Raw genomic sequence first — 15,575 nt, 5'->3', positions numbered from 1 at the left:
GTGTGTATCCTCACCCAGTGTGTAACCTCACCCAGTGTGTATCCTCACCCAGTGTATATCCTCACCCTGTGGGTATCCTCACCCTGTGTGGGTGAAAGTGTACCCAGCATTGGGCAGAGCGAGCCCTCATGGGGAAAGCCCAGTGTGAAGCAGAAAGGACTGTAATGTTTATCTTTTAACTTTACTTCTTTATGTTTCTACTTTATACTAAGAAGAACCAGATTAATGAACTTCTTTAACTTATTTCTTTATTTTTCTATTTTTGTACCTAAGATGGGGCCAGCAATGGTGATTTTGTACACTTTTCACTGTACCCCTGTATGTCTGTACTTAAGTACATGTGACAATAAACCCTAAATCTAAACCTTCTGTCAGGTGCTCCTTAAAACCTGAGATAACAAGGTGTAGAGCTGGATGAACACAGCGGGCCAAGCAGCATCAGAGGAGCAGGAAAGCTGACGTTTCGGGCCTAGACCCTACTTCAGAAATCCTCTCTCCTTGATCAAGCTTTGGGTCACCCGCCCAGACATCCCCCTCTTGTGTCTCCATGTCAAACTGCAATTGTTCCTGCCTTTGTTAAGCGTTGTGACAAAATTAGAAATTGCTGGAGGATTTCTCAGCAGGTCTCTTTATTTCAGTTGCTGTTGTTGTTTCAGATTTCCAGCGACCGTAGTTCTTTGTTTTATTTTAGTATTTAAATACGGTGAGATACTTTGTAAAATTAAAGCTGCTGTATAAATATAAAACAGAAATGAAATAAAACAATACGTTATTGTTTGTTCTGATAGCTTTATCAGAAGTCGTTGCAGAAACACCATTAATCCCCTCACTATCAACATCCTGGGTGTTATCATTGACCAGAAACTCAACTGGACGCACCACATAAACACAGAGCAGGTCAGAGGCGAGGAATACAGTGGCGAGTAACTCACTCCCTGACTCCCCAGAGCCTGTCCACCATCTACAAGGCACAAGTCAGGAGTGTGATGGAATACTCCGCACTTGCCTGGATGGGTGCAGCTCCAACAACATTCAAGAAGCTTGACACCATCCAGGACAAAGCAGCCGCTTGATTGGCACCACATCCACAAGGATCCACTCCCTCCACCACTGACGCTCAGTAGCAGCAGTGTGTACTATCTCCAAGATGCATTGCAGAAATTCACTGAAGATCCTCACACAGCACCTTCCAAACCCACAACCACTTCCGTCTAGAAGGACAAGGGCATCAGACATATGGGAACGCCACCACCTCCAAGTTCCCCTCTAAGCCACGCACCATCCTGACTTGTTCCTTCACTGTTGCTGGGTCAAAATCCTGGAATTCCCTCCCTAATGGCATTGTGCGTTAACCCAGAGCAGGTGGACTGCAGCGGTTTAAGAAGGCAGCTCACCACCACCTTCTCAAGGGCAACTAGGGACGGGCAACAAATGCTGACCAGCCAGCGACGCCCACATCCCACAAATGAATAAAAAAAAACAATTTGTTGGACCCTGTATGTCTCTGGTATTCCACGATTTTGTTTATTATTTTGCAATTGTGTCAGATGTTGGAATTCAGTGAGAGATGGTTGATATACTGTGCTGCTCTTAAGGCCGGAACGAACACTGTTGGGATCCCATGACCCAGTGTCGCCAGGACTTTCTAGATTTGTGCAGAGGAGTTGGTTACATGAGGCTATCTTTTCCGGGGTCTTTAAATGCATCAATGTTGAACATTTTGCGGCACTGCTTCTGTTGTCCCTGCTGCCGTGGGATTATATTTATGTTGATCCTGGCTCAGATCAGGCAAAGGTCTGTCCAGCAGTCATTGGCACCTGTCATGTCATGCGTGATTTTAACGTCTTTCCGGTCCCTCACTCTGGCAGTGAGGTAGTCGAGGAGGTGCCAGTGTGTGCAGCGTGGGTGCTGCACTGTTGTTCCTTGGGTGGAACAGTGTGTCGGTGGTTATGTTTGTGATATTTGGCCAGGAGAAGGACTTTGTTGCAGTTCTGCTTCCCAACTCCGTCCTTCCCGATTACATCACCCCAACGGTCAGCACTTTTGCTGACAGTGGCCTGGAAGTCACCAAAGACAATTAGTTTGTCCACTGCAGGCACTGTGAGAGAGATTGGTCAAGGCTGAGGTAGAATTTCTCCTTGATCTCAGCTGCTGCTTTGAGCGTTAGTGCGTATGCACTGAATCCTGTGACGTACTGGTTCCGAGAGTGGGTGAATCGGAGTGACATGAGGCGTTCATTTTTTCCACAGGGGCGTCTCTTTGACGTGGTCCACCAGTTTGATTTTGATGGTGAAGCCAACTCCATGGACGTGGTGCTCTTCTTCGGCCTTGTCCCGACCAGAGTCCTTGACCAGAGCAACATCCCCAGCATCGTCACACTGACCACCTTTGATTGGCTACGATGGGCTGGGGACGTTGTCCAGATAACCAACACAAGGCTCCCCAAGCACCATGCTCTCCTCCCAGCTCCCAAACGGCAGGCAAGCCCCAGGTGGACGGAGGAAGTGCTTCAGTGATGCCCTCAAGGCTTTGCTGGGGAAGTGCGGCATGCACAGAGAGATCTGGATGTTCAGGTCCATTGTACCCTGAAGGTGGCAACGCAGGTCGATAGAGTGGTCAAGAAGGCATACGGCATGCTTTCATTCATCAGATGGGCTATTGAGTACAAGGGTTGGCAGGTCATGTTACAGTTGTATAGGACACTGGTTCGACCACATTTGGAATACTGCGTACAGTTCTGATCGCCACATTACCAAAAGGATGTGGATGCTTTGGAGAGGGTGCAGAGGAGGTTCACCAGGATGTTGCCTGGTGTGGAGGGCGCGAGCTATGAAGAGAGGTTGAGTAGATTAGGATTATTTACATCAGAAAGACGGAGGTTGAGGGGGGACCTGATTGAGGTCTACAAAATCATGAGGGATATAGGCAGGATGGATAGCAAGAAGCTTTTTCCCAGAGTGGGGGACTCAATTACTAGGGGTCCTGATTTCAAGGTGAGAGGGGAGAAGTTTAAGGGAGATGTGCGTGGAAAGGTCTTTACGCAGAGGGTGGTGGGTGCCTGGAATGCGTTGCCAGTGGAGGTGGTAGAGGCGGGCACGATAGCATCATTAAAGATGTATCTAGAGAGATACATGAATGGGCAGGGAGCAGAGGGATACAGATCCTTGGAAAATAGGCGACAGGTTTAGATCGAGGATCTGAATCGGCGCAGGCTTGGAGGGCCGAAGGGCCTGTTCCTGTGCTGTAATTTTCTTTGTTCTTTGTTCTAATTTCCTACAGACACCTGGGAATCACTGGGCCAAGACCATCCAAAGTGGAGGAGGAGTGTCTGGGAAGGCATCAAACACCTCGAGACTTGTGAGAGAGGGTCATCCTCGTCTGTGAGGGACCGCCAATGATGATGAGTACGATGCTAATCTAAATACAACACAGACTTGTATTGGAAGAGAAAAAGTTTGCAAATTTATAGGGGCCAAAGCCGGAGAGTGGGACTATCAAAGGGCTGGAATAGGCCGCGTAAGGTACCAACCAGTCAACTTGTGTGTTTTATGATCCTTTGGTTCTAATTAAAAGCAACTCAACAAATGGGCCATGAAAGATAAAAACAGTAGGTTTTAGAATTAATCCATTTTGTTGATAAGACACTTTGTGCTTGACCAGCTCAGTTGTATTATTTATGTTTCAGAATAGTTTTCAGGACTTTATTAGGTCTCATGTATTTTAAAAAATTAATTCGAAGCTGAAGTATTTTTGTGACAGTATTGCTGTTAGTATTTCTGTGTCAAGAGAAGATAAAGTTTAGCCACCTTAAAGATAGTTTTAATGATTATTTAGTCCCTGCTGAGCAAAGCTAGAATGACTGTGAAATGTAATGCCTCGGTGTGGCTCAATAATGGACAAAAACCTGTGACAGCCTACAGCAATCATACTGTTTAGATGTCAACCTTGGGTCTGAAGCCAGCAGATTCAATTCACACGCTAGAGATTTGAGTAAAATCTCACCTGACACTCCAGTCCTGAGGGACTGCCGTACTCTTGTAGGTGCCATGGTTCCGATAAGACATTAAACTTATGCTTTCTGATGAAGGGTCTAGGCCCGAAACGTCAGCCTTCCTGCTCCTATGATGCTGCTTGGCCTGCTGTGTTCATCCAGCTCTACACCTTATTATGTCTATTAAACCAAGGTGGTCTGCTTTCTCTTTCTCTCAAAAAATATCCCATGGACCTGTGCTTCAGCGATTTCTCCCTTGTGTCCTGGTTAATATTTATTCCTTAGCTAACAATATCAATGACATGGAAGTACCGGTGTTGGACTGGGGTGGACAAAGTCAGAAAGTCACATGACATCAGGTTATAGTCCAGCAGGTTTATTTGAAATCGCAAGCTTTCAGAGCGCTGCTCCCTCATCAGGTAAAGGCACTAGCTGGGCCAATATTTAATGCCCACCTTAGTTGCCCTTGAGTTTGTGGGGCTGCGTTTGCAGGGATACTCGGACGTAGTGCATTGGTGTGTAAAGAGCAAGAAATCTGGATAGATAGACTTATGCTTTGGACATGTGTTCAAATCCCACAAGGGCTGTGACAGAATTTAAATTCAGTTAATAAAACAGGAAGGTAAAGCTGGTCCCGGTAATGGTGACTATGACAACTGTCACTAATTGTTGTTTAAACCCATCTGGTTCACTTGTGCCCTTGAAGGAAGGAAATATGCCATCCTTACCCGGTTTGGCCTACATGTGACTCCAGACCCATGGCAATTTGGTTGACTTTTAACAGCCCTCTGAAATGGCAAGCCAATCAGATTAAGGATAATAAGGAAATGGGAAACAAATGCTGCCTTTGCCAGTGACAGCCATATCTCATGAAACAACGAGGAATTAGAAGAACAGTGATTACACTTAGAGAACACAGAAGAGAATAGGAGCAGGAGTCGGCCATTCAGCCCTTTGAGCTTGCTCTACCATTCAGTAAGATCATGGCCGATCATTAAATTCAAATCCCCTGTTCCCATTTTCTCCCCATTCCCTTTGATCCATTTAGCCTAGGAACTATATCCATCTCCGTCTTGAAAATGTTTTGGTCTCAACCACTTTTTTGTGGCAGAGAATTCCACAGGATCATCAATCTCCAGGTGAAGACATTTCTCCTCAGTCCTAAATAGTCTACCCATATCCTTAGACTGTGAAGAAAACAAAAAATGCTGGAGATCACAGTGGGTCAGGCAGCATCCCCTGGAGGGAAAGCAAGTTAGCATTTCAAGTCTAGATGACTCTTTATCTGATGAAGAGTCATTTAGACTCCAAATGTTAGCTTGATCTCTCTCCATCGATGCTGCCTGACCCACTGTGATCTCCAGCATTTTTTGTTTTCTGTACAGATTCCAGCATCTGCAGTAATTTGCTCCTCCTTATACTGATTGATTGATCGATTGATTGATTAGTCCATTAAGTAATAAACTTAATCACGTTATTGGCTGGGCCAGCATTCATTATCCATCTGTAATTACTTTGAGTAGGGGTTGGTGAGCTAACTTCTTGAACTGTTACAGTTGTGCTGTCGGGAGATTGTAATTAGGATGGCCTGAGATCAGGAAAGGAAGGCACTGCAGAAAAATGTAAGTCTGGTACAGTTACAACATTTAAAAGGCAGCTGAATGGGTCTATGAATAGGAAGGATTTAGAGGGATATGGGCCAAAAGTTGGCAAATGGGACTAGATTAATTTAGGAAATCTGGTTGGCATGGATGAGTTGGACCGAATGGTCTGATTCTGTGCTGTACATCTCTATGACTCTTTCTCCTTTTATTGGGTTGAAAGGAATACTTTAAAAGTAACTCTGTTATTGCTGGTCACAAGTCATAGGTAAGGAGAATAGGTCAAAAATAGGCAGGCGAAAGGTATAATGTAAAACAAAATCAAAGCACTTTCTGATGTAAAAAACCTTGGTATATGTTGAATGGCCTTTCAAATGGGTTTGTTGTGATCAGATTTTTATAGTGAGGCACTGAAAACAGATCTTATGACACAAATAGGAGCTTCCAGGACCTAGGAGTCATAAAATTATAGAATCCCTACTGTGTGGAAGTAGGCCATTCAGCCCATGCCAACCCTCTGAAGAGTATCTCACCCAGACTCACTCCCCTACCCTATCACCCCACATTTCCCATGGCCAATCCACCTAACCTGCAGATCTTTGGACTGTGGGAGGAAACTGGAGCAATCCCACACAGACACGGGGAGAATGTGCAAACTCCACACAGACAGCCACCTGAGGGTGGAATTGAACCTGGGTCCCTAGCACTGTGAGGCAGCAGTGCTAACCACTGAGCCACTGTGCCGCCCAAAGTAAAGTATTTTTGTCGCTTAACTTCAAAATTGAGAGCAAGTTGACATTCGCATCAGGGCATTAACCACCTTGAGGTAAATTTAAAAATGCTAATTTTTATTAATTTCACGCAGGCTGTTGCTTCCAGATATAAATATATTTTCCAAAAGAAAATATTCATCTTTAAGCATTCCCTAAAACCATTGTCTAATCAGTTTCTGACTCCTCGTGCTGTGAATAAATTTGTTTGTCCACATACTGTAGACATTCAAGAGATAAAAAGGCATCAGATCTTGTCTCGTTACAACACTGGTGTGACTATGGCAACCGTAACTAGCTTTGGGCTCTCATCTGACATTTTTTTTATTGTAAAGAAATACGTTTCCTTCAGCGAAATAAAATAGAATATTCAGAAGCTGCTCTCAACTCAGTAACAAGTTGGATCTAAGGCACACGTTCAACACTGTAGAATGTCCCAGGATGCTTCAGTAGAGCAAGAGCAAACCAAATTTGACATTGAGCCACACAAGAGGTACATTACTAATGAGGTAGTGTTTAAGGAGCATCTTAAAAGAAGACAGGGAGAGAGCAGGAGAGGTTTTAGGATGGAATTTCAGAGCTTAGGGCACAAGCAACTGAAGGCACTTCTGCCATTGGCAAAGAGATAAAAATTGAGGTTGTGCAAGAGGACAGAAATGTAGGAACACAGAGATCTCAAATGGTTGTAAAGCAGGAGAAGGTTGGAATCTCATGGAGACTAAGAGGGCTGAGGCCTCTCAGGGATTGGAAAAGATGGATAGGAGTTATATGGACAGCAAAGTTTGAGGCCAGCTCAGCTTTATGTAGGGTGGAAGTGAGGAGGCCAAACAGAAGAACGATTGGAGAGTCCGGTGTAGAGTAACAAAAGCTTGGGGAAGCAGAAGATGTGATACGGAAGAAAAGAAGCAATGTCAATGTTTCAGACTTAAGTCAGGTGCATACGCACAGGCCTTTACTAAGTAATACCATTGCAATTCTGTCAGAGAGTACATTCCAGGCATCTCATAGTGCCCAAGATAGGACAGATATTGTTTATTTCTCATCATGATGCCAGCTCCATCCCAAGTGCATCTCATGTCAGCTGGTTGAGTGTGTCACTGCATATGACATGGAGGAATGCTGTCTTGGGCCACATATTCCCCTCTTGTAAGCTCCCAAACTCCCTCCATACTCAACGCGCACCATGAGTGAATCATCCAAACACTAAAACTGCAGGAAATCAGCCATCAGATTGGTAGCACCCTCCAGTACAGTACAGTAGGTGTGCTGCACTGTAGAAGGTAATATTTTTAAGATGAGATGATAAACCAAGATGCCATCTGCCTTTTCAGATGGATGTGAAACTAATTCATTGAAGATCAAGGAGATTTATTTCTGGCCTTCTGACCTATATATATATATCCCTCAATGACAGCTCTGGTCATCTCTTATTGCAGAGGTCGGAGCTGACTGTGTGCAAATTGGCTGCTCCAATTCCTATATTACAGCAGTGACAAAGAACGTGAGAACCAGGAGCTGGAGTAGGCCATTCAGCCCCTCCCCCGAGTCTGCTCCATCATTTGGTACAATCATGGCTGTTGTCATCTTGGCCTCAACTCCACTTTCCTGCCCACTCTCCATAACCCTTCAGCCTGTAACTAATTAACGATATGTCCATTCCCTTTCACTATTTATTTACTTATTGTCGCTTGTATTTTGCTACAAAATAGTGAAAACTGTTGTATAGTGCTGCCATTCTCCAGTGCCATCATAAAACGCAGAAAAATAATTCAAAACGTGGAGCACAAAGACAGCAAAATAAAGAAATAGTGTCCAACTTCACAGTCCTTCTTATTCAATGCTCTGCCAAGGATCTGGTGGCTACCCACAAGTCCCCCTTGCCAACTCCACCACCACTGGAATGAAAGTTGCCAGTCTTTGGCACCATCTTGCCACCAACGATGTTCATGCCACTATGGGTCCTCGCCAATGTAGACATCACCGACGTCGCTGGGTATCGCACTGGCCGAAACGCAACTCCTCCGCCACCATGAGTCAGCTTCGGGCCCATCTCGCCGAAGCAGCCGCTGCCGATGCCGCCAAGTCTCGTACCGGGCCCAAATGCGCCCCTGCCGCAGCAGGAATGAGTCGGCACTAGGACCGCCTCGTCAATGCAGAAGCGCCGAGCTCGGCTTGAGTCGGCGTTGGGGCCCCCTCGCCGGTTGCCAATGCCATCGCCGCGACCGAGCTCCTCAACAAGAGGTAAGTAAAAGACAGAAAAAGAACAACAAGGAGAAAAGTGGGGGGAGCCGGGGGGAACAAAAGAAAAGAAATAAAAGGGAAATCAGATGGAGCAGATGAGCCCTGGGCCCCGAATCCACCGCCGTCTTCCTGCAAGGCTCAGTCTTAAACTAATTCAATGTTCCAGCAACAAGTGCACAAGTGCAACGACCCTTTGAGAGATGTAATTTCTCCACACCTCTGTCTTAAATCTGCCGCCCCTTATCCTGAGACCGTGGCCTCTCCTTCCAGATTACCCCACACGAGGAAACATCCTTTCTACTTCTACGAACGTTTCAGCTGTTTTTCTCACTACCAGTGAAGTGCTGCAAATTGTCCTGAGATCATGAAAGCAGATACGTAAATGTAATTTGGTCTCTTTTTATTTGCTCATCGATGTGAAGCCAAGGTAAAATCAAGAGAACGAAACCCACTTTCTGCATTGACCCCAATGTCACATGCTCACGTACATTTAACTGCGTGGAAAGCAAGGCCCGCAGGATTATTTTTTGGACAAAAGCTTGCAGCAAAAAATCGCAAAAGCCTGTTATACAGCCCTCCCTTATTCATTCATATCTTTTACTGTGAACCAATTTACAGTCGGTAACAGAGAAGGGAATACAGGCTGTTTTGCTGTTTAAAATATCAAAATTGCTCCCACTCCTGCCCTCCCTGTTGTGTATTTCATATATTCCAGATCTACCCATGGAAAAGTACTGGTTTTTAAATGTGCAACAGAATGAATTAAAGTTTAAAAATATCTCCATAAGCATAAAATGTCTGCATTAATGCTTGCAGCTTCATTTCTAGTCTTTTTGCTATGGACTCTGTTTGCTTCACTCTGAATCCACATTCAGGCTTGACCAAGCAAGCACAGTGAGTATAGATCAGTTACCAGACTTGCATAATTAAACACAGAGCAATTAAACCATTGATCACTGTACTGAGCATCAGTTGAACCCACATTTACTTTCAAAAAGAAAAACATTACCAAATGCACATTAAATTGATTCACAGAGCCGGCATGTTTGTCATGTTTGCAACTCATTGTTGAAACTTTAAGAAGATTTTCTAAAATGAAACACAGTGTAGATTTACTTACATTTAGGCACACTTTATTGGCCAGTTGCAGTGGTACTAAGCGTATTGTTTGAGCGGAAGGATACCCTGACAAGCATGAAGTTTGCTTAGGCTGGCATTTTAGTTGTTTTAAGAAAATTTAATGAACTCTGGAGATCATCATGAGTAAAATCTATGTGAAATCTAGGGATTATGTGGCCCCTAACTGTGAAACCTTGCCCTTGATGTTCATCATTTTCATTTCCTGGCTTCATAATTCCCAGTTTCTGACTCAATTTTCAGCTCACACAGTGCTGCAATGATGTTTTGTGGCAGCTCTCTGTCATTATTCCTGAAGAGATTGCTAATACAGTAATACGCACATCATTGTGTTTAGCTATTATGGCCTCAAAACCTTGGGGCTAGTAATAAGTGTTAATGTTGTTCACAAATGACTATAATCATCCCCCTTTCATATTAATAGGGTCTTGAGCTTCAAACACATTTATAACAGATTGTGGTCTAAAAAAAATGCTTACAATTTAAATGTGAGTCTAAGCAACAACACATCCTCTAATGTACCAGTGCAAAGGTATATACAGAAATTGATGCATAGAAGTATAGAAGATAGGAACAGCAGGAGGCAATTCATTGCGATATCATCCAACTCAATAGCCCAATCCTGCTTTCTCCCCATAACCTTTGATCCCTATTGCCCTGTGTGCTATACCTAGCTGCCTCTTAAATACATTCAATGTTTTGGCATCAACTACTTCCTGTGGTAATGAATTCCACAGGCTCACCACTCTTGGGGTGAAGAAATGTCTCCTCATCTTCGTCCTAAATGGTCTACCCCAAATCCTCAGACTGTGACCCCTGGTTCTGCACACACCCACCATCGGGAACATCCTCCCTGCAGCTACCCTGTCCGGTCCTGTTAGAATTGTATATGTCTTTATGAGATCCCCCTTCATTCGTCTGAACTCCAGCGAATTTTGGTCTCCTTACTCGAGAAGAGATATACTAGCACTGGAGAGGGTGCAGAGGAGATTCACTTGGTTGATTCCAGAGTTGAGAGGGTTGGATTATGAGGAGAGACTGAGTAGACTGGGATTATACTCATTGGAATTCAGAAGAATGAGGGGAGATCTTATAGAAACATATAAGATTATGAAAGGAATAGATAAGGTGGAGGCAGGGAGGTTGTTTCCGCTAGCAGGTGAAACTAGGACTAGAGGGCATCGCCTCAAAATAAAGGGAAGCAGATGTAGGACTGAGGTCAGGAGGAACTTCTTCACTCAGAGGGTTGTGAATCTATGGAATTCCCTGCCCAGTGAAGCGGTTGAAGCCACCTCGCTGAATGTTTTTAAGACAAGGCTAGATAAATTTTTGAACAGTAAAGGAATTAAGGGTTATGGTGAGCGGGCAGGTAAGTGGAGCTGAGTCTCAAAAAGATCAGCCATGATCTTATTAAATGGCGGGGCAGGCTCGAGGGGCCAGATGGCCTACTCCTGCTCCTAGTTCTTATGAAAACAATCCTAACCTACTCAATCTCTCCTCATACGTCAGTCTCATCATCACCGGAATCAGCCTGGTAAACCTTCGCTGCATTCCCTTGGGACACCTTAAATGTTTGGGGGACCTTACATTGGATTGGAATTTTGCCGGGAAAGTAATGTGTGTAGACAATGTTATTCATGCACAAATTAGCCAGCAAAATCAAACAATTCAGAGGGGGTGAATTGCAAATATCTGGAACCTACCTGTTGATTTTAATTGTTTCATCATTTGCTTCTCAGAAACACAGTCTCATCCTTTACCTGTTTTTTAAGAACTGACTAGATTTACACATTGATTGTCCAATTAACTAAGAGGACAAGTTATCAGCTCACATTTCCAGCAAATCAAGTGTATGTTAAATATTCCTAGAATATTTATGCTAAGAAGAGCTGTGAAATTCTTCTGAGAGTCCTGGACAATATTTATTCTTCAAGTAATATCATTGATAATCAATAATTATTTGGCCATGACCTCATGTTATCCGTGAGGGAGCTTTCTGTGCACAAATTGGCTGCTGCATTTCCTAGATAGGAACGTAAGAAGTAGGAGCAGGAGTGTGTTATGCAATTCTTCAATCCTGCTTCATCATTGAATAAGACCACGGTTGATCCTTGAGCTCAACTTCAACTTCCGGCTTAATCCTCTGATTCCGACAGCAATATCAACATCTTTTGCTCTAAGTCTTTAGTCTGCTTAATGACTGATCATCCATATTGAAACAGTGACTACACTGAAAACAGATATACTCCTTTGTCATCTGTAGAGCACCTTGGGATCTCCTGAGAGTATGCAAGAAGCTTTGTAAAGTGGAAAGGGATTGATGGGGGTGAGCTGTGCCTGAAAACGCGTGCAAAATTAACAGCAGCTTACTTTTCCAGAGGGAGATTTGATTGCTCGGAGTGTGAAAGTCCTGCCGTTAGACAATGTGGATTGCGCAAGGACAACTGCTATGCTGCAGCAAGCATGTTTGTGAAAAATATTTATTTTTATTGAAAATCAACAACTTGTTTTCTAGGACCCTAACTTACATGAAAGAAAAGACCAAATACCAGTTTTAGACAGATGAATTGGAGATCAAATTAATAGAACACCTATCAATTTAACAGCAATATCACTGGTTGCACAAACTGGGAACAGACTGCTGAATTTCTCTGACCTAAAATGGGTGCAATATACATTGACATCTACCGCTACCATATCAAATGATGTATTATTACTGAAAATGCTTATCTTGGATGTCATTCGAATACTCAAAATTAGTTTCATCAAATTCCTTTCACTTACATTTTGTTGGAGCCATAGTGACTGAAAGCCAACATTCACCAGAGAGGGAATCAAATACCCATTGTACATCCTTCCTGATATTATGATTAGGATTAGGGTGTACTCTAACCTAAACACTAATCCTCATTTTAATTTTAATCCTTACTCTAACCCTAACCCTGTAGGTTAATCTGTTGGAACCTGTTTTACAAATTACACCCCATTCAAATACTCATGGAACCAAAATAAGAAGAAAGAATTCCAGATGCTGGAAATCTGAAACAAAAACACAAATTGCTGGAGGAACTCACAAGTCCGGCAGTTTCTATGGAGACAGAGAAGAGTTGAAGTTTCGGGTCCAGTGACCCTTCTTGAGAATTGACAGTAGCTAGAAAAAGGGGTAGTTATGTTGAAGACAGGGGATTGGGGATGTAGGGGGTTTGGAAAAGGAGTGAGGGGATAGGCAGAGACAGAACCCAGAGAGAGAGAGAGAGAGATAATGACTTTAGGGAGACCAAAGGGATGGATTATATTGTGCTCTGATAAAGAAAAACTGATAATGGGGACCATAAGTAGGTGAAAACAGCTTGGCTGTATTGAAAGCAGTCATTTGAACCAAGTTGAATTATTTACAGCATTTTAGGTGTTGTCAATGTGTAATAAAGAAAACTTAGCCCATCATTTGAATACAGTGATCTTCCACAAAGTGCAAAGAAATAATGATCAGTTAATGTTTTCAGTTGAAGGATTAATAATGGTCAGGACTGGGAAGAACTAATCTGCTCTTCTTTGAGATGATACGATAGAATGTATTGTATCCAAACGCAAGGACAGGCAGGTGCTCATTTCATCTCACCTAAAAGGCGGCACCACTGACACAGCAGCATTTCCTCAGTGCTGACACTGGAGTTGTCAACATTCGAGAAATTCAGATGGCATTTGAACCTACGACTCAGAGACAGGGAGCAAGAGTCCTATTCACTGAACCCCAACCACCCAAGGTTAGGAAATGGTAACATAGGAATGGGCATAGAGAGTGACTGGAGGCTTACTGGAGTGTCCAAGTGAGGGTGTGAGGACAGGGGTTGGTGGGGCACTAGTATTCCTCTTTCCCCATGGAGGAACACTGAACAAGATTCCTTTATTGTGGAGACAGCAGCTCCCCTGCTCCATTTCACTTTTCAAAAATTATGCAATGAATTTAATATCTAAACCAGACTACCAAATGCAACAGGGAAAGACTGACTTAAATAAATGAATGAAGCTCCCTATCTCTCTATGGTGGGACATTTTGTTGCCCCAATATTCAGCATGGGAAGAAAGGCGGTGTGTGTGTGTGTGTGTCTCATGGACTCTTGTTACCTTCCCTATCTTTAAGACTTTAATCACACATTGTGAAATCTCCTTTGCCTGTTCTGGGAATTAATATTGAGATCAGTATTGTCATATATATAAGCATCATTTATTTTATGCTTGGGTTTTCGGTGTGTCTGAAGTTAATAATTGATTTGTACGGATTTCTGTAGCCATGGTGATTTATCTTACAATAGTTTGTGAGAGTTTCTTTTGCAGCACTAACGTTTACCTGAGCAAGTTTACAATCTATGAAGGTAAACCAGTATGTTACAAGCTGTATTGGAAGCTTCAAGACTTAGATTTTGTTTAGCTCAGTGGAAACATGTAAAACTAGAGAGAGAGGCTTTCTTGTTGGCTTTCCTTTGCTAAGGGGCAGTCCTGTGAAGTCTCAAGCAGCGCTCTTGAAAAGAGGTGAATATAGTAAGACTAGATTACCTTAGAGTAAAGAGTTAGTGATGGTCCCAAACCAGATGTTTTGCAATAAAACCTGACAAGGTTACTTGAAGTGGAGTACATTTAAGCTCAGGTGTATGATAGCTCCAGGAAAAATCTATCACATTTCTAGTCTAGGAGTTAAAGTCATATACCATAAGGCTCTCAAGCGTTTGGGGGGAAAAAAAAATCCTTCTGGTGTGAGTACTTTACAAGTGGTATTTTTGGTTACTATACAAGGGTATTTTTTCAGACCTTGTAAAGGAGTGTTTTGGTATTAATGGAATTATACTTTATTGTGTTTAAAAGTTTTTAAGTAAATAATTTGGTTTATTTTGTTTTATCTTCATTGCTTTTAACTAACAAACTTCTGTTTTATTGTTGAAACAAAATCTGCAACATTGTGTGTTTATGTTTCAGTAGAGAGAATTTGTAAAGAAGTGTTTTGGGATTAATGTGATTTTACATCCCTGTTTAAAAATCTTTGAATACGTGTAATAAATAAGTAATCTGGCTTTGCTTATTGTATCTTCATTTATTTTAGTAAATAACATTTCTTTGGTTGTTAAAACAAATCTGAAACATTATGTGCTTATGTTTCAGTGAAAGACCACTTCATTAAAACCAAAACAAAGCAAAATACGATCTATCAGCCCAGGTTTAAGGATGGGATCAGACTTGTCTAATAATAACTAAGCTGGGTTCATAGAAACATAGAAACATGGAGTAGACCATTCAAGCCCTCGAATCTGCTAGGTTTCACAGTAAGAATCGATATGGTCATGGCTGATCATTGAGCTCAATATCCTATTCTCGCCCTCCCCACATGTCCCTTGAGCCCTTTAGCCACAAGAACAATCAAGCTATCAAACCACAACAGCAACAAAAACAAAGTTGCTGGAAAAGCTCAGCAGGTCTGGCAGCATCTGTGAAGAAGAAAACAGAGTTAATGTTTCGGGTCCGATGACCCTTCCTCAGAACTGATGGTGGCTGGGAAAACGTCAGTTTACATGCAGAAAATAGTGAGGTGCGTGGGGTAGGGAGTAAACAATAGGATAGAGCCCAAAGAGAGCGAAAGACAGTTGGACAGACAAAGGACATTATGTTTCTTCAAGAAAGAAGTCTTGTGGTTTTTTTCTATCAAACCACAAAACTTCTTTCTTGAAGAAACATAATGCTTTGGTCTCAACCACTTTCTGTGGTAGTGAATTCCACAGCCTCACCACTCTCTGACTGAAGAAATTTATCTTCCTCCCAGTCCTTAAAGGCTTATCCCTTCTCCTT

At 42.8% G+C, this 15,575-nt stretch overlaps 1 protein-coding gene across 1 annotated transcript in view; it reads right to left on the bottom strand.

The window, feature by feature from the left end:
* The window catches only part of grid2 (glutamate receptor, ionotropic, delta 2), an 829,420-nt gene that overhangs the window by 219,262 nt on the left and 594,583 nt on the right, over positions 1 to 15,575 (bottom strand). The window contains exon 6 of the mRNA XM_048611693.1: positions 8,227 to 8,589. Coding sequence (XP_048467650.1) covers positions 8,227 to 8,589 — 363 coding nt within the window. The remainder of the gene's footprint in view (positions 1 to 8,226; positions 8,590 to 15,575) is intronic.

Source organism: Rhincodon typus, chromosome 1, assembly GCF_021869965.1.
Source record: "Rhincodon typus isolate 14 chromosome 1, sRhiTyp1.1, whole genome shotgun sequence".
In the NCBI taxonomy this organism is placed as follows: Eukaryota; Metazoa; Chordata; class Chondrichthyes; order Orectolobiformes; family Rhincodontidae; genus Rhincodon; species Rhincodon typus.
Note: the sequence above shows the minus strand (reverse complement) of the source record. Positions and strands in the feature narration are given on the sequence as shown.